The sequence below is a fragment of the Balaenoptera acutorostrata genome, chromosome 9, assembly GCF_949987535.1.
Source record: "Balaenoptera acutorostrata chromosome 9, mBalAcu1.1, whole genome shotgun sequence".
In the NCBI taxonomy this organism is placed as follows: domain Eukaryota; kingdom Metazoa; phylum Chordata; class Mammalia; order Artiodactyla; family Balaenopteridae; genus Balaenoptera; species Balaenoptera acutorostrata.
Window position 1 is genome coordinate 48,002,354 of NC_080072.1, and position 24,166 is coordinate 48,026,519.

A 24,166-nucleotide genomic window follows, 5' to 3' on the forward strand; every position below is an offset into this window, starting at 1 on the left:
TTTGCTTGATAAAAACTTAATATGTATTCTTTAAAACTGAGAGACAGATGTAGTTTTTAATTTCAGACATCTTGTTACTTAAAATCATTAATTTTAAGTAATATCTTAAGTAAGTAATGTAGTTGAATTGTCTTCAACAGATTAGTCTTACACGTATGCAAATGTTTTTGCCTCTCTGATTTAATCTGATAGCACTGATCTCATGTGTCTAGAAACAGGAATTCGCTGAGTGCCTACTGTGTGCCAGATCAAGGTGTATTATTGAGTTTAAGCTTGCTGTTGGCATGTTTTTTTCCATTCTATAAGAATAGTAATTTTTTAAAGCTTTATTAAGGTATAATTGATATACAAAAAATTACACACATATAATGTATACATCTTGATGAGTTTGGACATATGCATACACTGGTGATACCGTTACCACCAATCAAGGTAGACATATCTGTCACTTCCAAAAATTTCCTTATATTCTTTTGTGTTTTTTGTTTGTTTTTGTAGTAAGAACACAACATGAGATCTGTCCTCTTAACATATTTTAAATTGCACAGTATTATATTGTTATAGGTGCTATGTTGTACAGCAGATCTCCAGAGCTTATTCTTCTTACCTATGAATACTGAAACTTCATACCTCTTGAGCAACAATTCCCTATTTTTCCCTCCCCACAGCCCCTAGCAACCACCATTCTATTCTCTGCTTGTATGAATTTGTTTGACTATTTCAGATACCTTATATAAGTGGAATCATGTAGTATTTGTCCTGTTTGGCGTATTTCACTTAGCATAATGTCATCCAGGTTCATCCACGTTGCTGCAAATGGCAGGATTTCCTTCTTTTTAAAGGCTTTTTTAAGGCTGAATTATACTCCATCATATATATGTATATACCACATATTGTTTATCCATTCATCTATCGGTAGATACTTGGGTAGTTTCCATATCTAGGCTGTCATGAATAATGCTGCAGTGAACTTGGGGATGCAGATATTTCTTTGAGATCCTAATTTCAGTTCTTTTGGATATATACTCAGAAGTGGGATTGCTGGATCAAAAGATAGTCATTCTTTTTTTTTTTTTAATAACAGATTTGTAGAGATCTGCTTTCTTTTATTTTTTATCTTTAAAATTATTATTTCTAGTTTTGGTTGCATTGGGTCTTCGTTGCTGTGATGGGCTTTCTCTGGTTGCAGTGAGCGGGGGCTACTCTTTGTTGCGGTGTACGGGCTTCTCATTGTGGTGGCTTCTCTTGTTGCAGAGCACGGGCTCTAGGTGCGCAGGCTTCAGTAGTTGTGGCGCATGGGCTCAGTAGTTGTGGCTTGCGGCCTCTAGAGCGTGGGCTCTAGGCACGCAGGCTTCAGTAGTTGTGGCTTGCGGGCTTTAGAGCGCAGGCTCAGTAGTTGTGGCGCACGGGCTTAGTTGCTCTGCGGCACGTGGGATCTTCTGGGACCAGGGATCAAACCCGTGTCCTCTGCATTGGCAGAGGGATTCTTAACCACTGTGCCACCAGGGAAGTCCCAAGATAGTCATTCTTAACTTTTAATATTTTAGTTCAGAACTTAAATTTCTAATAAAAATACAGCCTTTCAACCAAGTCAGTATACTGTGCTTTTTAGGACAGTTGAACTAACTTGGCCCCTACTACATCCTGTTCATTCATCAAAGGAAAAAAAAGATTTTCCTGCATTTCAGTTTCTAAGTGATGCATTTTTATGGGGTGAAATCAAATATACTTTCTCTTGCAGAAAGAATTATTACTGTTACAAGTTAGGTTGTTATACCAGTACTGATATTTTGAATTCAGGCATTTTAAAAACTTCATCAGTTAATTCTAAGTCGTTGATATCCATGATTTTTCCCAACAATGTTGTCTTTTCTCCCATCAAGAACATTGGTGATGCTGCCTTTCTTGAAAGAGGGCTTGTCTCTTGTCTCTGGGATTTGTTTTCCATGCCCCTTGCATTCATTCTCAAGTTTTGAAATGCATGCTCTGGCAGTGACAACTTTCTTATGTCTACTGCCTGGTCAACAATGATGGTGAAATATATCCTAACTTCAGATTTGTTAATATGTGGAAAAGTGTACATATTAGAATTGAAGAAACATAGTAATCAGCCTAACGCTATCAACTGTTGGCTAGCATGTGGAACAACAGGGAACTCTGATACTGTTGGAAATGTAAATTGGTATGATTGCTTTGCAAAACAGCATAGCATTTATTATCCAGTATTCTTCTCCTAGCTATATTCCCTAGAGAAACCTTTGCAGCATGACCCAGGAGATATGTATGAGACGTTTACAGCAGAATTCTTTGTAATAGTCCCACACCGGAAACAACCCAAATACCACTCAGTAGGAGAATAAATAATAAATTGCAGTATATTTATACAGTGGAATGCTATACAGCGTGGAAATAGACAACAGATATATTGATCAGTGTGTATGAATTTCACAAACATAAAGTTGAGTGAAAAGAAAATAACAAAAGGGGATTCCCTGGTGGCGCAGTGGTTAAGAATCTGCCTGCCAAGGCAGGGGACACGGGTTCGAGCCCCGGTCCGGGAAGATCCCACATGCTGCAGAGCAGCTAAGCCCATGCGCCACAACTACTGAGCCTGTGCTGTAGAGCCCACGAGCCACAACTGCTGAGCCCGTGTGCCACAACTGCTGAAGCCCGAGCACCTAGAGCCCGTGCTCTGCAGCAAGAAAAGCCACTGCAATGAGAAGCCTGCACACTGCAACGAAGAGTGGCCCCCCTCGCCACAACTAGAGAAAGCCTGCACACAGCAACAAAGACCCAATGCAGCCAAAAATAAATAAATAAAATAAATAAATTAAAAAAAGAAAATAACAAAAAAAAAAACATACTGGCAAAACTAAACTACATTGTTTAGGGATACAAATATAGGTGTTAATCATTTCCTTGCTTTTCTGTAGTTTTAGTTTGTAAGTCAGAACAGTGATCACTTCTAGAGTGGGAAAGGTGACTGGAGAAGGCACATGGGAGTCTTCAAAAGTATAGATGGGCAATGGGCAGTATTTTTTTTCTTAATCTGGTTGATGGTTATGATAGTCTAATAGTATACATTCACTTACACACATATATGTGTCTGTATATGAGATATATTTCACAATAAAAAATTAAGAATAGTAACACTGGAAAGAAATATGCCAAAGTGTTAAGAGTTGTTGCTTCTGCAGGGTAGGGTATGGGGTGATATTTTTCCTTGCTCTTTAGATTCTTTTTTTTTTTATATAAATTCATTGATTTTTATTTTTGGCTGTGTTGGGTCTTCGTTGCTGCGTGCAGGCTTTCTCTACTTGCGATGAGTGGGAGCTACTCTTCGTCACGGTGTGCAGGCTTCTTATTGTGGTGGCTTCTCTTGTTGTGGAGCACAGGCTCTAGGCGCACGGGCTTCGGTAGTTGTGTCACGTGGGCTCAGTAGTTGTGGCTCGTGGGCTCCAGAGTGCAGGCTCAGTAGTTGTGGCGCACGGGCTTATTTGCTCCATGACATGTGGGATCTTCCCGGACCGGGGCTCCATCCCGTGTCCCCTGCATTGGCAGGCGGATTCTTAACCATTGCGCCACCAGGGAAACCCCTAGATTTTTATATGTCACAAGTTTATAACATGATTAAATCTTCCTTAAGAACTTGGATTCAATATTTAGGCAGCTTTAGGTTCAAAGACCAGATCTGCTTCTTTGCTGTGTGAATTTGGGCAAGTTACTTAAGTTCTCTGACCTCAATTTCCTTATCAGTAAATTGTGAAAAATAATAATACTTCTCATAGAGTTATTAGACTTAAATGAGATAATGTAATACTTAGTACAGTGCCTGGCACAAAGCTGCAATTATCATTATTCAGTGTGTTTTTTTGTTTTTGTTTTACAATGAGCACGTGACAAGTTTTACCTAAAAGTAAATTATTCCTCTTCAACTTTTCATCCCCTTGATGGATACTTTAGATATATTTCTAGGATTAAATGCTGAAAGGTTTGTTTAATAGGGTCAGTTAAGCAGTCAGAGTCAGAGAATGTCAGAGATGAGCATGACCAAAGGGTTTTATTCAACTCTTTTCATTTCATAAATGTAAAAACTTAATCCAGAGTGATGCAATCACTTGCCCAAGGTCAAATAGTGATTTCTGTGTTTTTATTTTCTTTGAAGAAGGCTCTCTACTATAACCTGACCTCAGTGGTAGAGAATAAATACACTCTTTATCTCTGGGTCTTACTCCCAGCCCAGCAGATATGCTGGGCAGTTGGCCACAACCCTCTCTAGTTGAATGTGATCTGGCTAACTGTGGGTGTCTAATCTTACCGACTCATTTCTTATAGACCAAGAGGATGCTGGTGGAGAAGATGGGCCGAGAGGCTGTGGAGCTAGGGCACGGGGAGGTGAACATCACAGGGGTGGAGGAGAACACCTTGATTGCCAGCCTTTGTGACCTCCTGGAAAGGATTTGGAGTCATGGGCTACAAGTGAAACAGGTAATGAATGTCTGGCCTCTCCCTGTTGAGCAGACTGTCTTCCTGTTTTTGCTTACTAGCTTTCCCACACTTTTCCAGCTGGCTGGCTTTGAAGAATGGTGCATGGTGCTTTTGGAGTGAGACTTGAAATAGTTCAACAAATAAGTAAATAAATGTGACCCAAGCCATCTTCTTTAAAAATAAGCTTTATAAATCTGTGTATTTGTCAGACATTTTAAAAGTGGCATCTTTTTTCCTGCAAATAGAGCTGAAGGCCAAACTGATAGGTCCTGTTTGGTAGCTGGTCCTAGTCTGGAGATAGAACACAAAAGAAAGAGAACTTGGAGCTCAGGAAGTACCAAATGTATTTTAAGGGTCCTTCACTATTTGTACATTCCCAGTGGGAAAAGGTCTGTCATTAACATTTCTTTTATATGCAGATAGCTTAACCTTCTAAAGATTTGAGAGAATACCAAAAAAGTTGAGTAAGTTTGATTTTTACTGCTTAATACCAAGAGAATCTCCTTATTTCAAAATACTGAACTTTGAATAACTAGGCAAGATGGACAGCTTACACTTTCATGCATTTTTAAATTTGAAAAGAACTTGAAAAGTTTTCAAAAGCAGTTTTATTATGGAAAAATTAGGAAATATATATAAGTATCCAGCAAATATTTAGTTAGGGCCTGCAGTGTGCCAGACACTGTTGTAGGCACTTGAAATACCTCAGTGAATAAAGCAGACCAAGATCTCTGCACTCCTGGAGTTTTCATTCTCATGGGCATAGAGGCAATCTACCTCATCTGTCCTTCAGAACATTTTTCTGTGCGCATATGCCCATGTACAGCTGTATATTTAAAAATCCAACAGAACTGCAATGAGATACCTTTTCACATCTACTAGGATAGCTAAAATAAAGAAGACAGACAATAACAAGAGTTAGTAAGGATGCAGAGAAATTGGAACCTTCAGATATTGCTGATGGGAATGTAAAGCGGTGCAGCCTCTTTGGAAAACAATCTGGCAGTTCCTTGAGATGTTAGAGTTATCATATGACCCAGCAAGTCCATTTCTAGCTATGTACTCAAGAGAAAGGGAAACATGTCTATGTAAATATGTGTATGAAAATGTTCATATTCCTAGCAGCATTATTCCTAATAACCAAAAGTTGCAACAACCCAAATGTCCATAAGCTGGTGAATGGATAAACTGAATGTGGTGTATTCATACAGTGGAATATTTTTCAGCAATAAAAGGAATGAAGTGTGGATACATGGTACAATATGGATGAAATTTGAAAACATACTAAGTGGAAGAAGTCAGTCACAGAAGACCACATAGTGTATGATCTCATTTATATAAAATGTCCAGAATAGGCAAATCCATAGACAGAAAGTAGATTAGGGGTTGCCATAGTCTAGGGAGGGATAAGGAGTGACTGCTAATGGGTTTTTTGGGGTGGTAAAAATCACCTAAAGTTAGGTAGTGGTGATGGTTGCACAACTCTGTGACTATACTGAAACAGATTTTTTTTTTTTGGTACAGAACTTTGTACACTTTATAAGTATGAATTTTATGGTAATGTGAAGTATGTCTCAATAAAGCTGTTTTTTTAAAAAATCCAAATGGGATCATACTGTACATAATGTTTTGAAACTTGTTTTTTCTTGCCTCAGAATATCTTTTCCATGTCCTTAACTAATTAGGTGATAGTATAGTAAGTGTTTAAGAGCTGAGACTATAAATCAGATAGTCCTGGGTTTAATTCCTGCTTTAAGTTTATGAAACTGAGCATGGTACCTAGCTTCTCTAAGCTTCTGTTTCCTCATGTGTATGATGGAATTTTAAAAGAACCGCCTCTACCTCTGTAGGGTTCTTGTGAGGATTTGATAAGATAATTTGTGTAAAGCACTAAGCTCAGAGCCTGGTATCTGGGAGTTTCTCTGTAAATGTTTGTGGTTATTCCTCTAAAATCTCAGTTTTAATTGTTTCCACTGTATAGATGTGCAGTACTTGAATCAATCCTTTATTATTGGTTGTTTGAGTTATTTCTGATTTTTCAGTATTACAAACAGCGCTGTGATTATAGATTTTTTAAAATGTTAATAATTGTGTATCACATCCCTAAAATGTTGAGAGTCTTGTAGTATAGTAGCAACACTGTGGGCTAAAACCTATCTTTCAGGGTTGTTATGATAATTAGATGTAGTAGAAAAAGTACCTGGCATGCGGTGGGTATGCAGCTTATGACAGCTCTTATTATGCTGGGTTCTACATGAAGGATTTCTCTTTCTTTCCTTTTCTCTGTAATAAATGAGTAGAATATACATAATCATTTTATCATTTTCTTTGAAGTTTAGCAAGCCTGGCAATATAGTTGAGCTCTTTCGGTTTTTTGGTAAAACATATGCCTCCCAAACTTCTTGATATTCTCCATAAAAGTCTTCAGGGAGTTAGTGAGGCATTAAAAAAATGATACCATATCATCACAGGTGTTTTAAACCTGTGCCCTGAGGCTTTGCAGCTATATCCTTCAAGAATTCCCATAGCTTGAGGAATTTCTTTTGGAGCCCATTTGATCCCCCTCTCAGTTTGGATAGACAGAGGCTACTTACTGGTGAGAAACCAGTAGAGAATAGTGGGGGCTTTTCAATTGAGGTTCCATTTTGTTCTGAGCCCTGCTTTTGGAGCTCTAAAAGTGAACCACTGACAGTGTCGCAGAAGGAAGTGAGGGTCTGTGCCTGCTGGTAGGGATTGTTCAGTTGGGGGTTGAAATCCCTATCTTTGTGGGGTTCCTACAGCATGTTCTCCTTAGGCCTCCATTTTGTTAGCCTGTGTTTAGACTACTTTTCTCCTGCTGAGACATTCTTCAGTTATGTTGCAGTCCAGGGATTATAACCTGGCTCCCTGGTCTCTTCCATCATGCACCCGATTGCGATCAAATTCACTCTCAGAGGGTGATCTTATCGCCCCCCTCTGGGGGCACGTTACTGAGCAACTACGCATAGTATCTGCTTAGAAAGTAGAGAGAACCCGAACCGCAGATTTTGCTGCTGGCCTCCTAGGTTTTGTTATTAGCTGCCTGCAGGGCTGCCTGCCGCAAGTCCTCATAAAAACCTCTGTTATCCTCACCATTCTCTTTGGCTTTCGGTGACATTTTCCGAGGACATGGACTTTCTCCTTTAGTATATTTTCTGACAATTAAAGGTGAGGTTTGGTTTTTTCATACTGTTTTTGTAACTGCTGCCATTTGAGGACTGGTAAATGAAAAGGGGTTGTTTCTCATCTTTCATGCATGTGACATTCTTGGAGAATCCGGTGCTATATATTGTGTGGCCACATTCCCAAATGGGTAGTTGGACTGGATTGAATCTTGCAATCCCAATCAGCCCCTTTGCAAAAGAGGAAAAGAATAATCCATGTCTCCTGAACTAGAAAACCCCCAGTGCCCTGTCACTAGGCTTCAGCCCAGCTGCTGCTCTCTCACTCTTGCCCTGGCTCTCCCTCCTCCCCAGTGCAATCAACTGAGCACCCGGGTGTCCTTCTGGCAAAGTGGCCTGGTGTTGCTCTTGCCTTTGGCTCTTCGGTATCGTTGCATGTGAGGACTCTCTGGTGACCAGCTGTATTTTACTTCCAGACAGTTCTGTTAAGGGAGGCTGCCTTCCTCGTCTGCCCAGATTTTGGGGATACAGTGATGAAAAAGGCTGTCTCTGCCTTTTTAGGGGCCTATGCTATGGTTTCAGTAAATGGATGGATGAATGGGTTTCTAGAAGTTGTATTACTAAATCAAAGAGCATGAATATTTTAAGGTCTCGTATTGTCTTCTACATACATTGTATTAATATACCAGTTAGTAACAGTTTAGGAGTAGTCTCATTGATGTTGTTGAACAGCTGTTTTCTCAAACGTTTGGTAATTCAGTGAATTAAAAAAAATGGTCTTGTCTAGTTTTAACTTGTGTGTTTTTTAAAAAACTGCCATTGAGGTTGTTGGGTTTTAAGTTGGTTAAATCTTGTAGGAAAGCCTAACATACAGCAAGTTTATGTCAACAGCTTGCTGATCTATAGATGAGGGATTTTTTTCCATTCAAATGCTTGATTTTTTTCCCCCCAAAACCGATCAAGTTGGAGGTTAAAAATAAAACAGATCCTCGATATTCTCAGGGGGAAAATCTTGAGACCTTAAATCCTCACATTCATTCCAGAGAATAAAATTTTCTTCAGAAAATATAACTTCAGAAGTTAAATGCTCTCTTCCAGAAGCAGCCGTATAACATCATTATTAACAGCAATGGGTCTAATATTAGATACACTTAAGCTTGCCCAACACTCTACTTCCTAGCCGTGTGATCTTTTACAAGTTCCTTAGTCTTTCTGATCCTCAGTTTGCTCTTTTCTAAAGAAAATGAGGATAGAGGTACCTACCTTTTAGGACTGTTGAAAGCATTAAATAGAGTATTGTATTTTAAACATTTAACATAGTGCTTAGTTCGTAGAAAAACTCAAGACATGGTAGCTTCTGTCCTTATTATTACTCTTACTTTTATGAAATACAGAAACTAAGTGACTTACAAAATGATCATAATAAATCCTACTATTAAAACAAACTTATACTATATTTATATTATATCAACTATATAGGAACATTTACCATGAATCTGAAATAAAGTTTTTAATCCCATAACAAGGGTCACTGTGTACTGAAGGATGACTAGAAAGAGACAAAGCAGTTGCTGGGTGACCAGCTAGGCTTATTCACTATGTAGGCAAATTGCTTCCTTATGTCAGGCTTGAGAATGCTGTGCAGATTTCAGCCTTGGTAAAATGACAAATCACTGCGTGTCTCCAGCAGTTTAAACTGCAGCTTTTATGTTTTCAAATGCCAAGGTTCTGCTGTGTCGACTATAGTATATCTCAGACTTGCAGTTAAGTACCGGCCTCCTTTCCTGCAGGCTTCTTCAAAGTACCTTCCACAGTAAATCCCCATCCTTGTGATGACTTACCCTCCCTAGGCTGCACTAAGGGCAGGAATGCCTTTAAATATTTTAGGAAATTCGGGAGCTGTCACAGAATCTTGTAGGCTCGGTATCCACTCCTCTGTGCAAAAGCCATCATGCACTACCCAAGCTGACCTTCAACCAACAGACCATTTAGAGATTGATAGGTTATTTGCTTTTTTCTTTCTTATCCACTGGTCCATCCCCAGGCTCTTTTTTGGCCATGTCCTTCCTATTCCCAGTGGGGGATCATTTCTTTTTTCTGTTCCCTTCCATTCTTTATATTTCTCCTGGATTTTAGTAAGGGGATATATATTTGTATACATTGCATCTGGGTGTACATCGAGCTAACAAATAGGACAGATACTTTTTAGCAAAAGCGCATATCTATATGTTCAAATTATCTCTGACTCTGCTCACTAGTTGCCTTGCCCTTAGAAATCTAAACTGATAGATATTTCTCCCTTGCATTGGTTCCAGGGGAAATCAGCCTTGTGGTCCCACCTGTTACATTATCAGGAAAACCGGCAGAGAAAACTCACATCAGGAAGCCTCAGTACCTCAGGTAAGATGGTCTCTGCACCATTGGACAAACTCCCTCCACTCACTTTCCCATCCCCCACTGAAGTGATCATCTGTAGCAGACTGTTCCAGGTCAATGAAGTCTTCACTCTGTAATGTTTAAGCCACAGGGCTCTCTGAACCACAGAGCATACCAAAACCATGGGGTTTGCTTTTATTATGTGTTTCTATACACTTGATCAGTGAGATAGAAGATTTATATCAGCAAGAGGCCAGTCTTAGAATAAATTTGGGTTTTAAATGAATTTGGATTGATACTGATGTCCTGTGTTTAGAGTGTTTTCAGAGTCTTTTGTTTTATTTCTGTGAGATGAGCATTGAGATGATCTATCCTATCAGTTAAGAGAGCCTGTTTGTCAGTGTCCTGCCTTGGAACTTCTCAAAGTCAAGGCCTGGTGTGCATGATCCATTCCACTTGCTTTCTGTTTCTATTTAATAAAAATATCAGAGTTGGCATGGACCCCAGTAATCATCTAGTCCAGCCCCCTTGTTTTACAAGAGGAGGAAACTGGGATCCAGAGAGGAATTTAATTTACTCAAGGTCACACAGTGAATTGATAGAAGAGGCCAGATCAAGAGCCAGGCCTCTTATCTCCGGTCTACTGTTCTTTATAACATCCTGCAGTGTCCCTTCCAGGACAGTCTCCCTCCTTCCTTTTCTTCTTGGCAGCATCACCCCTTCATACCATCCTTCATTCTCCTCTCTCTGCCAGGGAGTTTGTTTAACTTTCTTAGATGTTCTTGTCCTAATGGTAAAGGTCAGTTTAAGTGGGGGTGAAAAGGTAGGCATATACTCAGTGTTGTCTTTGCCCTTGAATTAGTTGATCTCAGCTAGCACTGAACGTGCGGAAAACAGCTGGCAAAAAACCGGTACAAAAGCTCCCTAAGTAGCCTCATAAGGAGTTTTTTGTCCACTTTCTGAGTATGAGAGCAGAGTCTTCTCAGGAAAGCTGTAGAATTTATTGGCAAGGGATAAAACTGTAGCCAAAAATTATCAACAGCTGAATGATGAAGATACTGATTTTAATTGTTGGGCCAGACATGAGGATATAAAGGTATTGTATCTAGAGGTCCTAAGCATCGTGGATCATGTTCTTTACATATTCCCTTGGCTCTTTTGTAGTCCGTTTTGAGGCAAGAGCAGGGCATGAGTAGTGGCTCCTAGTGGAAGCACTGCTTCCATGGATTCTGATGAGAACACACTGGATTAGGAGCCAGAGGATCTGTGTTCCTTCCAGTCCTGACTTTGCCACTTGGTGACTGGGGCAAAGCAGCTAACCTCTCTGAATTTCAGTTTCCTCCTCTGTGATACCGTCCATGGCTATCTTATAAGTTGTTACAGAATTAAGTGAGATAATATGCATAAAAGTATAAAATTTGATACCTAGTAGGTACTTAATATTCATGAAATGATTGATCAAAGTGTTACCAAAGTAACCCCAGCTTTTTTCTGTAGATATTTGTGATTTGAGATAAGAAGGGTAGTCAGCTATTTGGGTATACAGATCTCTTTGGACTTAACCAACTTTTTGTTCTAGGAATATTTCTTGATTCAGAACGGAGGAAGTCTGATGCCAGCTCAGTCATGCCTCCCCTGAGAATCTCCCTCATTCAGGATATGAGGTCAGTCTGGGCTCATTTGTAATAAGCCACTAAAATCCTGTTTTCAGTTGCTGCTTAGGTGTCCACTTTATTTATTTATTTATTTTTGGCTGCGTTGGGTCTTCGTTGCTGTGCGCAGGCTTTCTCTAGTTGTGGCGAGCGGGGGCTACTCTTCGTTTCAGTGCACGGGCTTCTCATTGTGGTAGCTTCTCTTGTTGCAGAGCACGGGCTCTAGGTGCGTGGGCTTCCATAGTTGTGGCATGCAGGCTGAGTAGTTGTGGCTCACGGGCTTAGTTGCTACACAGCATGTGGGACCTTCCCAGACCAGGGCTCGAACCCGTGTCCCCTGCATTGGCAGGCGGATTCTTAACCACTGCACCACCAGGGAAGTCCGAGGTGTCCACTTTAAATAGCAGGGTCTCAGTGACCTGGGCTTCTACAGTGTCTCATTTAACCAGGAATCCCTCCTTATTGGTCCTGTGCTTCATGATGCATTTGTAGAGCTGTACAAGCAGTTGTGTTTCCTAACATTTTTGGAGAATTACACCAGAGTATTTCCAGGCCTGAGACCTCTGGGGTTAGCCTTGCTTTCTAAGAGCTGTACTGGCTTCCTCCCCAGCCCCCCAAATTATGGTGAGCCCATCTGGCAAAGTTATCTGGAAGCTCAGGATTTAGAGAACAAAGATGGACTCTCTCAGGATGCAGTAGGGCTCCCTGGCCAGGCTTCCTTTGGTGTTACAGGGGAGGTATTGATAGTGAGTTCATCTCCCACCCTACCCTCCACTCCCCTTTTCCCATTCCCCCTTCAGGCACATCCAGAACATTGGGGAAATCAAGACTGATGTGGGAAAAGCCAGAGCATGGGTGCGACTGTCCATGGAAAAAAAGTTACTTTCCAGACACCTGAAGCAGCTTCTCTCAGACCATGAGCTCACCAAGTAAGGCCACTCCACCTGGAGTAGAACCAGCTCCTGGGAATGGCGGGAGGGATTGGAAACCCCCGTGGGAAGGGAGGGGTATTCGGGATATCATTACTGCTGAATTCAGCTAAACTCAAATTGCATATGAAGGTTTTGCAGCATTTCTTCTTTTTTTCTTTATTCCTTTCTGTGTAGAACACTGTTGTACACTTACACTGCAATATTTTTTATATTTTCCTGTAGATGAATTAACTCTTTTGGCACTGCTCAACACAGCACACTTGTTTTAGTAGGAACATTCAGACATAATCAGTTGACTGCATGCTCTCTAACTTAGTTCTTTTTTTTTTTTTTTTTTCTAACTTAGTTCTAAAGGCCTGGATTCTTCGGGCCTCTGGCCACAACCACTCCAGGAAACAGTGGTCCTCCCTTTTGGCTGTTGGTTTCTCTTCTGGGACCTACTATGGTTTATCCAGGCTCTTTCAGCCATTGGTCAACCAATGAGCTCTTGTTGTGCTCTACCTCGGATCAGTTCCCATAAAGAAGATGGGAGGACTTTTCTTGTTTTGGTGGTATATTCTTCCTGAAGTTTTTGGTGATGTGACATTTCTTCTTCTTCTTTATCTGTAGAAGAATAATTCTGTTATATCTGTTCTCCCTACCTTCTTGATCTATATCTCCCCCCCCCAAATAGCTTTCTTACAGAGGTAGTGAGAAGGATGGAATCCTCGTTGGATACCTCAGAGTTTTGGGGGTCCTCCTCTCCTTGTGGCACTCAAGTGACCTGTATACCTGTTGGGCATAGGGCATTTTCTTGGTCTCTTTCCTGTCTTGAGGGGGAAAGGATTGGAGAATTAAAAAGAAACTTCTAAGATATACCCTATCTCTTTTGTTCTCTCCTGAGCCTAGGCCAGCCCATAGTAACCAGGTCCTTGCTCTTCCTCACTCCTAGGAGCCACTAAATCTACAGTTCCCTTCTCTTGATTTTATATCCTTTGCATTCATTCCGTACCCTAGTTACTAGAGCAGGAGTGGGGAGGAAGGCTGTCTCCCTTCTCTGCCTCTCAGTTACCACCTCTCTGTCTTTTCCTATATATAATATGTTTGGTTCTTTCTTCATTGGCAAGCCTGTTGGGCATCTTTCTTTTTGGCATTTCCTTGGGCATCTTTTCATGGTATCCTTTATTATGTGACTTCCCTGTGGACGATAAAGCAGAGAAGTGGACCTTGGGGAAATTTTGTGTAAGTGAATTGATTAAACCTGAAGAATCTGTTTTTATTTAAAGTGAAAATGTAATTTTTTAGACTTTGTGTGTTTAAAACACAGCAAGAAACCAGTTTCAAAATCTTAATAGGTTAGAGAGCTCACTTTGAGAGGTTACAAAATAGCAATTCTTAAAGTGCTTACATTTGATTCCCTCTAGTGACGAAAAAGTTTAGAAATAAAATTTGAAGGTTGGAAGGACAACTGAAAGAGAACAAGTGAACATTTAAGCCTGGAGTTTGGAAGGGAGTTGTTTGCATACCAGACTCTAGACGACAGTTGTGTGTCCTGGGAAAATCTGTGGCTGTGTGGGCACTAGGGTCTGACAGGGCAGGAGTGATTCCTGTGGGCCGGTGTGGGCATCATCTGTCAGGCGATGCTGCAAGTTGGCAGGAGGACATGGCAGAGAGGTAGCCGAGAGGGAGTCAAGCCCAGGAACTTTATGAAGGTCTAGGGCAGTGGATAGGTCTAGGGCCTGTGAACTTAAGGGCCTCGGCAGGAGCAAACAGGGCACAGACTTTGGTGAGGAGACTAATTTTGGTTTCTTTAAACTGTAGCCCTGTTAGAGGACAAAAGCTCAGCATTTACTCCAGTGAGTAGAAAATGAGAGTTTTGCTGCCACAGATTGCGTTTTGGGTGGGATATAGGGAGAGAGAAAGGTGTGCTTCATCAAAACCTACCTACTACTCCATCCTACCCTCTCTCATCTTTCTCCTAAGTTTGCTTAAAGCTCCAGCCACATCAGACCCCTCACACTTCTCAGGATGTGTTCAGCCCTTTCAGGGCCTAGTCAGAAGTCTTCGTTGCCAGAGTTTGCCTAGACTCCCCAGAGACTTAGTCCATTCCTCCTCCAGGCACCCATAGCATTTGTTACAGTATTTGTTCATTCTTTTTTTTTTTACCATTGGTGGTCTGTATTATCATTATCCATTTGTTTGCCACTTATTAAAATTTGCTTTCATTGGAGGCATGAACCATGTACCTCTCCCAATACTCCTTCTCCCTACCTCGGTTCACAGTTTGGAGTTCGTGTGACTCCTTGCTTAGCTTTACCTCCCGCATACACATTTCAGGTCCTTAGCCGCTGTTCCATCTGTCTCCTTACTTACTGCCATTCCCTAGGTTTCATCCTCATGCCCCTTTCACCCTTCAGCTGTACTAAATTCAAATTTCTTGAAGTTAGTTATGGCTTTCCCTTTACTTCGAAGAAACCTATTTCTTGTAGGGCAGATTACAAACTCTTTACCCTGAATATTTAGGGCCTGCCTTCATTTTACCCTAGCCAGACTTTTCAGTCTCATTGCTAACTGATCACTTCTCTGAGCCCTCAACTCTAGCCAAACTGGCTTTTATACCCTGTCCTTCTCCTTCTTCTACAATCCCTGTCTAAATTTGTGCTGTCCTTCAGGCCCTCCTGTTCTAGGACCATCGAAACTTCTGGGTCTTTAAATTCCCAGAGAATGCCTTTCATTTGGCAACTCATTATGTCTTATACTGTGGCCTTTATCAGATTTATTCATCTAGACTGTATGTGAGGATAGGTGCTTCCCTCTCCAGCACCTGCACAGAGTAGGTTTTGGTTGGCGAATTTTCTATGGAAACTACCTTATAAACTGTCTAGGTAGAACCTCACAGGTCTACTGAATCCCATACCTCTCTGGCATGGTGACTGCCGTCTGGGCAGGCAGGACAAGGACCTTCCTTTGTTCTCTGTGTGTTTCTTGTGCTGGGGGCCTGTGCATTTGGCTGTCTGTGTCCCTGCTACTTGGGGAAGGTACCATTGCTGTGCAGGCCCAGAAGGCCTGCCGTGTCAGGCAGAGGGGTTGGCCTTTGATGAGTGAGCAGTGGATGAGGGGTGGGGATGGGAGGAAATTGAAAAGAGGGGAAGGACATCGTCTGCACAGCTCTTCCTTGCCTGTGACCTGGATCATTCCATTCTTTGCCTCTGAAGCTGTCCTCAGCTTACATTCACGTTCAGAGCAGTGTTCTGACTTGTGGGTCTCAGGTCTGCTGAGGGTCAGAGACTAGCCCTGGTAAGGAATGGTGACCACAGACCTCCTGCCGTTGCTACTCCTACACCATACACTGGGGTGATGCCCTATAGAAGCACTCAGGTTAGGAAAGAAGATCCCACGACGCCTGACACTTTACATTATAGTAACGTCAACTCTTGGACACAGGTGGAGTTTGGTTTTTGTTGTTCCTGCTGTAGCTAAAGCCACTTTCCCTCTAGCCCTCAGTTGGAGTAGCTGGCTTTGTTCCTTTTTTCGGTGGCCCTAAAGAGCTTGAGGCTTGACTCACATTCTTCCCTTAGCTGTGTCCTTCCAGAACTGAATAATTCTAGCCTCTTACCCCTCCTTTTGTCTGGGAGACTGATGTATCGCCTCTTCTCCGACAGAAAGTTGTACAAGCGCTATGCCTTCCTGCGCTGTGACGATGAGAAGGAGCAGTTCCTCTATCACCTCCTCTCTTTCAATGCCGTCGATTACTTCTGCTTCACCAATGTCTTCACAACTATCCGTGAGTAGCCCTGTGCTCCCCACTAGCCTTCCCAATGCCAGTCTTCATGAGCCTGTCTGAGGCTAACTTACTGTCCCCTTTTTAAAGAAAGATTATCACTTGTACTTTCTTCTGTGGGGAGAGAGGTATACTTGCCCCTCCTTGGAGGTTGTATTTTCTCTCAAGCTTCTTACTCTTGTTCTGAACTAGGGAGCTCAGCGCTTTTGGCCATTGTGTTGTCACTGTGGTCCTGGGCGCTGGGGGCCTAAGGTAGAGTGGGGTGTGGGGGGTGAAGTTCACTGCCCTCCCTGCACACCTGTAAAGAAATCTCCCTCTTGTTTTGGGCTGAGAGAGTCATTCAGCATCACAGAAAGTTTCAGACTAGCCCCCAGGGAACAACAACTCTTCCTGAAGTAGCAGAAAGAACTCCAGATGGCAGTGGGAGGTTTGGGTCCAGGCCCTGTTCTGCCTTAACTCATTATGGATCTGTGAGCAGTGTCTACCCCTGCAGTGGGGCTCAGTCTCCCTATTTGCAGAGCGAGGAAGAGGGTTTACAATGGTCTAAGGAAGGCTCTTGGAGCCTCAACTTTCTTTGGTGCTAGGATGCTTTGTTTGGTGGGGGGTGGTCTGAATTTGCCCCATGACTAGTTGTTTGGCCAGTGACTCAGCAGCTTCAGCAGTGTGGACTCTTGTTCTATATGACACCCATCCTCCCTCTCAGAGAAAAGGGTTGTAGGCATCAGTGGAAGCAGCACTGGACTGGAATACAGGAGACCTGGGGGAAACTATTTCCCTCTCAGTGCCTCAGAAAAGGCATTGTGATACCTGCCTGGCCTCTCTGGAGATTGTTATTAGAGTCCTTGAGATGATAGATAGAAAAGTGCTCTGAAAAGCAATTCAGTGCAGTGTTGAGTTGGTGATATTGTTTAAGGAACAGGTTTACTTAGCTCTGAGCTTGCAGATGGGCTTGGATTTGGATGTTTGGGTGATAACCCTGGGAGGAGTGAGATTGAAGGGAAGATTGGCTAATATTCTAAGCCGGCCAGAGACTGGGTCCTCAGGACCTGCTGCTCCAGGCTCTGTACCAGGAACCCCGATCATGCCAGCACGCCTGGGGCAGGTCAGGGCCCTCTCAGGTACGGGAGGGATTCCTGATCCGCTCCAATGCCTTTGTGGCTTCCCCTAAACAGTGATTCCTTACCACATCCTGATCGTACCAAGCAAGAAGCTGGGGGGCTCCATGTTCACCGCCAACCCATGGATCTGCATCTCGGGAGAACTGGGTGAGACACAGATCCTGCAGATTCCCAGGAATGTGTTAGAGATGACCTTCGAGGTACGTGTTATCCGGCGACCACAGCCCCAGGCTCTATGGGGATCTGAGTTTCAACAGCTACTTTGGGAAGCTTTCTCCAGGGTTTTAGAGGCCTTGCTCTATACAGTGTTATGCTTCAGCACAGCTGACCTGTCCCAAGACGATCAGAGGCCAGAGCCAAGGGTTGACCTGAGGATGGGGGAGCCTGCCCTGTCTAAATGGTTTCTGGCTGGAAGGCACCCATCTGGACTTGTATGCCTCCTTGTCCATGGTGTATTGAGAAATCCCCAAGAGTTCTTTCAGCTGCTGAGCCCAAATGTTCACAGAGGGCTCCGACTGCTCTGCCATTTCCAGAGCCTTCTGCTCCCAGGCCCTAGTCTTCCTCCAGGTAGTGGTCTCTTTCTTTCTCGGCATCGTCCCTCATGAGGTAGTACTATACTGCCAGCTTTGGCGGTAGGTGGAGCCATGAGCTCTGCCCCTGCAGATACTGGGGGGCCAGGTTGCAGGGAGCCAGTCAGATGTGTGCCTCTGAGGAGTGTGGCGCTTTTCTTCTGTTTTCTTGACCTACCCCGTCTTCTCTGTTTGGCTGTTCTCTCACAGTACCAGAACTTGGGGAAGCTCACTACGGTGCAGATAGGCCATGATAACTCTGGGCTGTATGCCAAATGGCTTGTTGAGTATGTGATGGTCAGGAATGAGATCACCGGACATACCTACAAGTAAGTGTTCCCTCAGCTATGCCCTGAGACAGTGGGGCTAGGTGTACCACCAGGGACTGTGCTTGATGCTTGGGTATGTGGGGTTCTCAAGGAGACCTTTTAGGTTGTGATAGGCTGAGGCAATTTCCTGTTTGGCTCTGCCTCATGCCCTGAAAAGAAATAGAAGGAGGGCTTTACAAGTGAAGGTGTATGACATCGCTGTGCACAGGTTCCAGGCCACCCATCACTCGGGTGGCTTCCCTGATGCCGCACAGTGGGATGAGGAGCAGGGCCTTGAGGATCCCCAGCCCGGTTTCAGAGCCTATCCTCAGGGATTGGCTTTTTTGATGGCCTTTGCTGATCAGCAAGGGGAAGGACGCTGGAGGAGCTGGCAGCTCTGACAGGCTATTGCCTGACCCTCAGGTTCCCGTGTGGCCGGTGGTTGGGGAAGGGCATGGATGACGGAAGCCTGGAGCGGGTCCTAGTTGGGGACCTGCTCACATCCCAGCCTGAGGTGGACGAGAGGCCGTGCCGGACCCCACCCCTGCAGCAGTCTCCCAGCGTCATCCGGAGGCTCGTTACCATCTCACCCAACAACAAGCCCAGTAAGTGGGAGATGGGGCTGGGCCCTCCTGTTGCCCTGCCTGGGGAACGGGCAGATTTCTGGAAGTCCTGATAAGGGAGCCCGGATCCCCCGCAGCCTGTGCAGCTGCCTCAGGAGCCACCTCTGCCGACAAAGACAAAGCAGCCTCAGGCATTTGTCACCCTCCTCTCATGAATCAGTTGGGGGGGTTTGGCACTCTCGTTAGAGGACTGGAAGGAGAGGGGAGAGCTCCTGGATCCTGGCCTGGGTCCTCTGTGCTATTTGTATGTGACCCTATAGAGGAGAGGGGTTTACCTTCTGGCCTTCCCCTTCCTGGTTCCTGGGCTTTACTGTCAAGTCGTGGCACTCTTTTGGTTGCCAAAAGTTCCAGGACAGAGTGAAGAAGAAACTTGACCAGCATCTCCTGGAGACAGAACTCTAAGATCCTAGCTTTTGCTTTTTGTCCCAAGATTTTAGGAAGAGCTAGCTCAGCAAAGTTGGGTGGGCAAGAGCCATTCTTCCCAGGGTCCAAGCTGCCCTACCTCTCCCGTGGGTCTTCCTATGTCCTCAGTCTTTTGCTCAGTCAACTAAGTACTGTTAACCTGAGACTGGATATCTGCTTGATTTTTATCAGAGCTGAACACTGGGCAGATCCAGGAGTCCATCGGTGAGGCAGTCAATGGCATCGTGAAGCACTTCCATAAGCCTGAGAAAGAGGTGAGCCTCCCTGCCCTCCAACCCAGGGCCTTATATTGAGTAAGAGAGAATAATCTTGTTCCAGGCCCATGTGCTGTGGACAGCCCAGCGCATAGAGTGTGTGCCTCAGTTAGTTTGAGATTCAGCGGATTCCTTTCTCTGGGGACCTGTGCCTAGGGTTGCCCTGTTTTCCTTACTCACTGACAACCCAGCAGAGTCCCTGGGCCTCCAATGGACAGTGTATTTCTGTCCTCTTCTGAATTTGTCTGGGTCTCCCTGAACAATGGCCACATGGGCTTTGTCCCCTGCCGGGGGCCCAGAACCATCATCTGTTCATTCATCAGCTATTCACTGAGAGCTGCTCTAAGTCAGGCCCTGCCAGGTGCTGGGGAGACTAGACAAGGTCCCTGCATGTCTTTTGCTGCCCTCCCAGGTGTGGGCAGTGGGCTGGGGATGCAGTGGTGGGAGGGCATCTTGGCTGAGGCAAGCCTGGCACTCTCCCCTGTTTCCTTATATAGCGAGGTAGTCTGACGCTGTTGCTTTGTGGAGAATGTGGCCTTGTCTCGGCCCTGGAACAGGCTTTCCAGCATGGATTTAAATCGCCGCGGCTCTTCAAAAATGTCTTCATTTGGGATTTCTTGGGTGAGTTGGGCTAGGGCGTGAGGGTGGGAAAAGCATGCAGAGACATGGGGGAATCATCAGCATAATGTGGGTGCTGACCACTGGGGTCTGAGGTACAGAAGCCGAATCAGGTGACTCTCAGGTTAGATGTGTTTGCTTGCCCTGGCTTTTCTCAGAGGTAATAACAGAAGCCCTCCCACCCTTCGCCCCTCATCTCCTGAGAATTGGACAGGAAAGATTCTTTCCAGGCATCTGTCATATATAATACAGGCTTAGTCATGACTCCTCACACTTCCTGCTCGTAGGTCCAAAAGACCAGTTGCATTGGAGTCCAAGCCCTGTGTTACACCCCCTTGGAGAATTTGATGCAAGAAGCTTCTCCCTCAAGAGTTTTGTTGAGAAAGGACCATCTTTATATCAAGGGCCACATAAAGAAATTTAAAATACAGAGATAGGGAACATAAGGATCATTTTTTATTTTTATTTTTTTTTAAAGTGACGATTGTTTTAATTTATTCAAAGTGAAAATAAATATCCATATGGAACATTTTATAAAGTAAATGGTTTCAAAATAAAACATTTAAGACAAAATGGCCAGTTAAACCATACTATCAAAGTGAATGAAACACAAATTTTCAAATTTTTCAAACTAAATATACATAGTCTCTCTCATTTTCAGTTGAAGATGCAGTATTGAACGTTGGTCAGTCATGTGTGATTTTTAGGATGCCTTTAGAATTGAAGTCTGAGACTACAACTAACAAAAAGCAAGCACTTGGCTGCTTCACAGCAGGATGCAGATTCCTCTTTCTCAGCAGAATTCCAGACATTCATAAGGATCATTTTGAAGTGTGACCAGTGGCCTCAGAGCACTCATGTTATTCCCACTAAGTTACTTGCGTTGACATGGAGGTAGGCCTGTGGCAAGCGGCCTACAGGACAGTCAGGGACAGGTCGGTTTTGAGAGCCTTTGTCACTGGCAAGCTTGTCTCCTCTTCACAGAAAAAGCACAAACCTATTACGAGACTTTGGAGCAGAATGAACTTGTTCCTGAGGAAAACTGGCATATGAGGGCCCGGAACTTCTGCCGTTTTGTCACTGCGATCAACAATAATCCCCGGAACATTGGCAAGGATGGCAAGTTTCAGATGCTGGTGTGCTTGGGAGCCAGGTACTGCAGCTTCATGGCCCAGTGTGCACACAGCCAGCCCTGCAGGTGGTGCTGGAGGCCCAGTGTGGTGCGGGGGTGGGGAGTGGCTAATGGCCAGGTGCCCTTGGGCAGGTGAGGCCTTGGAGGCCTTGGTAGAGGCCCCTACTTTTCTTCATGTACCACGTGTGTGTGTGTGTGTGTGTGTGTGTGTGTGTGTGAGTGAGGGGTGGGGTGCGGTGGGGATGAAAGCGTGTGTGTAACTGGGGAGGAGGGGCTGCATTTTGATGCGAAGGAATAAAACCGTCCCCCTGACAAAATTTGAAGTAGAGTGTATATATCTAGTCATTTCTTTAACAAACATTTGAATGTGCCAGGCCTCATGGAAGGTGTGGGAATAGAGCTGAATAAAATACGGTCTCTACCATTTAGAAGTTCACTTGTCCTGATTATTTAGTACAAGGCAGAAGTTTGGGAGAGTTCAAAAAAGTACACATTCATAACGTTTGCTGAAAATGTAGAGAAGGAACAGAGTAGGCTCAGGGAGGAGGTGGTATTTGAGGTGAGCCTTAACGGAAGGGTAGACGTGAGGAGGGAGCTTGAAGCAGACAGAACTAACAGAGAGGCCCTAAAGGAAGCAAAGCATGTGAGGTCAGGAAATAACAGGTGGAATGTGGGAAGGAAACACTTTAAGGGTTAGGGGCCATGAGGAGCTGGGACAGAGTTGTTTTTTAATCAGGGGACTGAAATGATAGTAATTTGATATCATGGATGGTATGCATGGGCAAGATTGTTAGGGGTTATTCCAGTGGGTCAGGTGAGAGCACGAAGCCCAGACAAACAAGGCAGTTTTTATTTAGACCTTGGAAGGGAGGGAGTTGGCATAGTTGTAAAAAACAGATTCAGGAACCAGGTTCACATCGCAGATCAGCCGCTTACTAGCTGTGTGCTCTTGGACAAGCTGCTTAACCTCCATCAGCCTCACTTTCTTCGTCTGTAAAGTGGGGATAATAATAGCACTGATAGCACCTACCTCACATCATGGGGTTGTCATGAAGGTTAAATCTCTTATAATGGTGCCTGGCACATGCTGAGTGCTATGTGGATGTCAGCTTGCAGTGTTATTCCTGGTGGTGGTCGCTGTGGGGAGGAGCGACGATCTAGGAGAGACTGGCTGTTGAGATGGAGGGAGTGCTGCTGACAGGACATGGTGTCTTGTTGGTGGGGTTGTCTGGGGGGCTAGACGGGGAGGCGGAGCAGGCCTTGTGGCAGATGACAGGGCCTGTTTGGGTCAGGTTGGGTTGGCATCCCTAGGGCTCGGTAGCCCACAGTGGGAGCCTTTTAAAGCCATGTAAGACATCTTCGCCAAGTGCTCTTAGGGGAGGGAAAGGGGGCTGCGGGGAGATCTGCTTCTCCAGCTTCAGACTTTGTTCAGGGAGTGATGGAGCAGGTTTCCTCCTTGGGCTTTCGCTAACCGTCTCCCTTCCCTTTCCCTTCTAACGCATCTGGACTGATCCTTCCCTGCCAGAGATCACCTCCTGCACCACTGGATTGCCCTGCTGGCTGACTGCCCCATCACCGCACACATGTATGAGGATGTGGCGCTGATCAAAGACCACACACTTGTCAATTCCTTGATCCGCGTGCTGCAGACACTGCAGGAGTTCAACATCACGCTGGAGACATCCCTGGTCAAGGGCATCGACATCTGACCTCCCAGCACCAGCTAGCAGCAGGACCCAGAGACTCGCCTGTAGCTCTGCCCACCTTCTTCCCAAAGGGACCTACGCGAGTTGTGCAGGAGATGAGAGGAGATGTACACTCACTGTAAAAAGAAAAGTAGAGGATTTTTGGAATAAATAATCTATTTTAGAGTTTATTTGCTGATTTGCTTTTTACACACTTTCATGTGAAAGAGTGATAGGGAGAGGGAGACGAGGTTGGTGCCGCTTATTTTGAAGCTGGTGCCCTCCCTCGCCGTGGCCACGCGCTGGAGCCTGCGGCCTCCCTGGACTGAGCCTGCGGCACGTGCGGGGCAGCTCTGCTTCCTCGTCCCCGCCGCGTTAATGAGGCCATTCCACATTGTTTTTAAACTGATGTTTTCTATATTAACATTATTACGGATATTTGGCTTTCACGGGCCACACACAGGTGTGCTGAGCAGGAAGCCCCAAGCTCCAATCAAAGGGATTTTTAGTAGTGCCTCTACAAGCACTGATGAGTCAGCTCCATGGCTTTTCTTTTTCTTGTCAGTATTATTTGGGAAGGAGACATGCCAGGATGTATCATCGTGCAGAAAATCAGTTTCCTCTTGGCACGCAGTTGCACAGAAGTAAACATAAGCACGTTTTAACAGGTTTTCCTTTTCTTTCTTTTATGTATTATTTATTTAACCCTCCATTGTGTGTTTTAAGTCTTTTTCTTTTTTCTTTTTTTTAAGGAAAGAAAAAGCTGTCACAGTCTAACTGGCTATGTTATCATTGTTAAATTTATGTTATTTTGCGACTTAGAAACCAGCTGCAGTATGGCCCACTTAATAAAACACCTGGAACAGAACCGTGTGGGTCCCTGACTTTCATGGCGTGTTGCGAGGAGTGGGTGGTGGAGGGTGCAGTTGGGTCTGTCTGAGAGAACCAGGCTGTGGCGCCGCCTCCCAGGCCAGGACTGCCCAGAGGGGCTTGTGTGTCCTGGGTCCTACCCACTGCGGCACCAGGAGCTTTCCTGGCTGTTTGAGAGGGATGCATCCTAGGGTTAATTTCCCACTACCCAGAGGAGG

The 24,166-nt window shown here is 44.3% G+C and overlaps 1 protein-coding gene across 4 annotated transcripts in view; it reads left to right on the forward strand.

Annotated features, from left to right (window-relative positions):
• Positions 1-23,946, forward strand: part of DENND5A (DENN domain containing 5A) — a 111,223-nt gene extending 87,277 nt beyond the window's left edge. For 2 of the 4 annotated variants that reach the window (XM_057552519.1, XM_057552520.1), the window contains 12 exons: positions 4,336-4,488; positions 9,944-10,028; positions 11,584-11,668; positions 12,457-12,585; positions 16,230-16,351; positions 17,521-17,666; positions 18,246-18,364; positions 18,767-18,948; positions 19,561-19,643; positions 20,141-20,264; positions 21,246-21,414; positions 22,919-23,946. In XM_057552519.1, coding sequence (XP_057408502.1) covers positions 4,336-4,488; positions 9,944-10,028; positions 11,584-11,668; positions 12,457-12,585; positions 16,230-16,351; positions 17,521-17,666; positions 18,246-18,364; positions 18,767-18,948; positions 19,561-19,643; positions 20,141-20,264; positions 21,246-21,414; positions 22,919-23,102 — 1,581 coding nt within the window. In that variant the 3' untranslated portion in view covers positions 23,103-23,946. Of the gene's footprint in view, positions 1-4,335; positions 4,489-9,943; positions 10,029-11,583; positions 11,669-12,456; positions 12,586-16,229; positions 16,352-17,520; positions 17,667-18,245; positions 18,365-18,766; positions 18,949-19,560; positions 19,644-20,140; positions 20,265-21,245; positions 21,415-22,918 lie in introns of those variants that run through there. The other 2 variants (XM_057552521.1, XM_057552522.1) reach the window with 2 other exon arrangements.
• Positions 23,947-24,166: the final 220 nt, after the last annotated feature.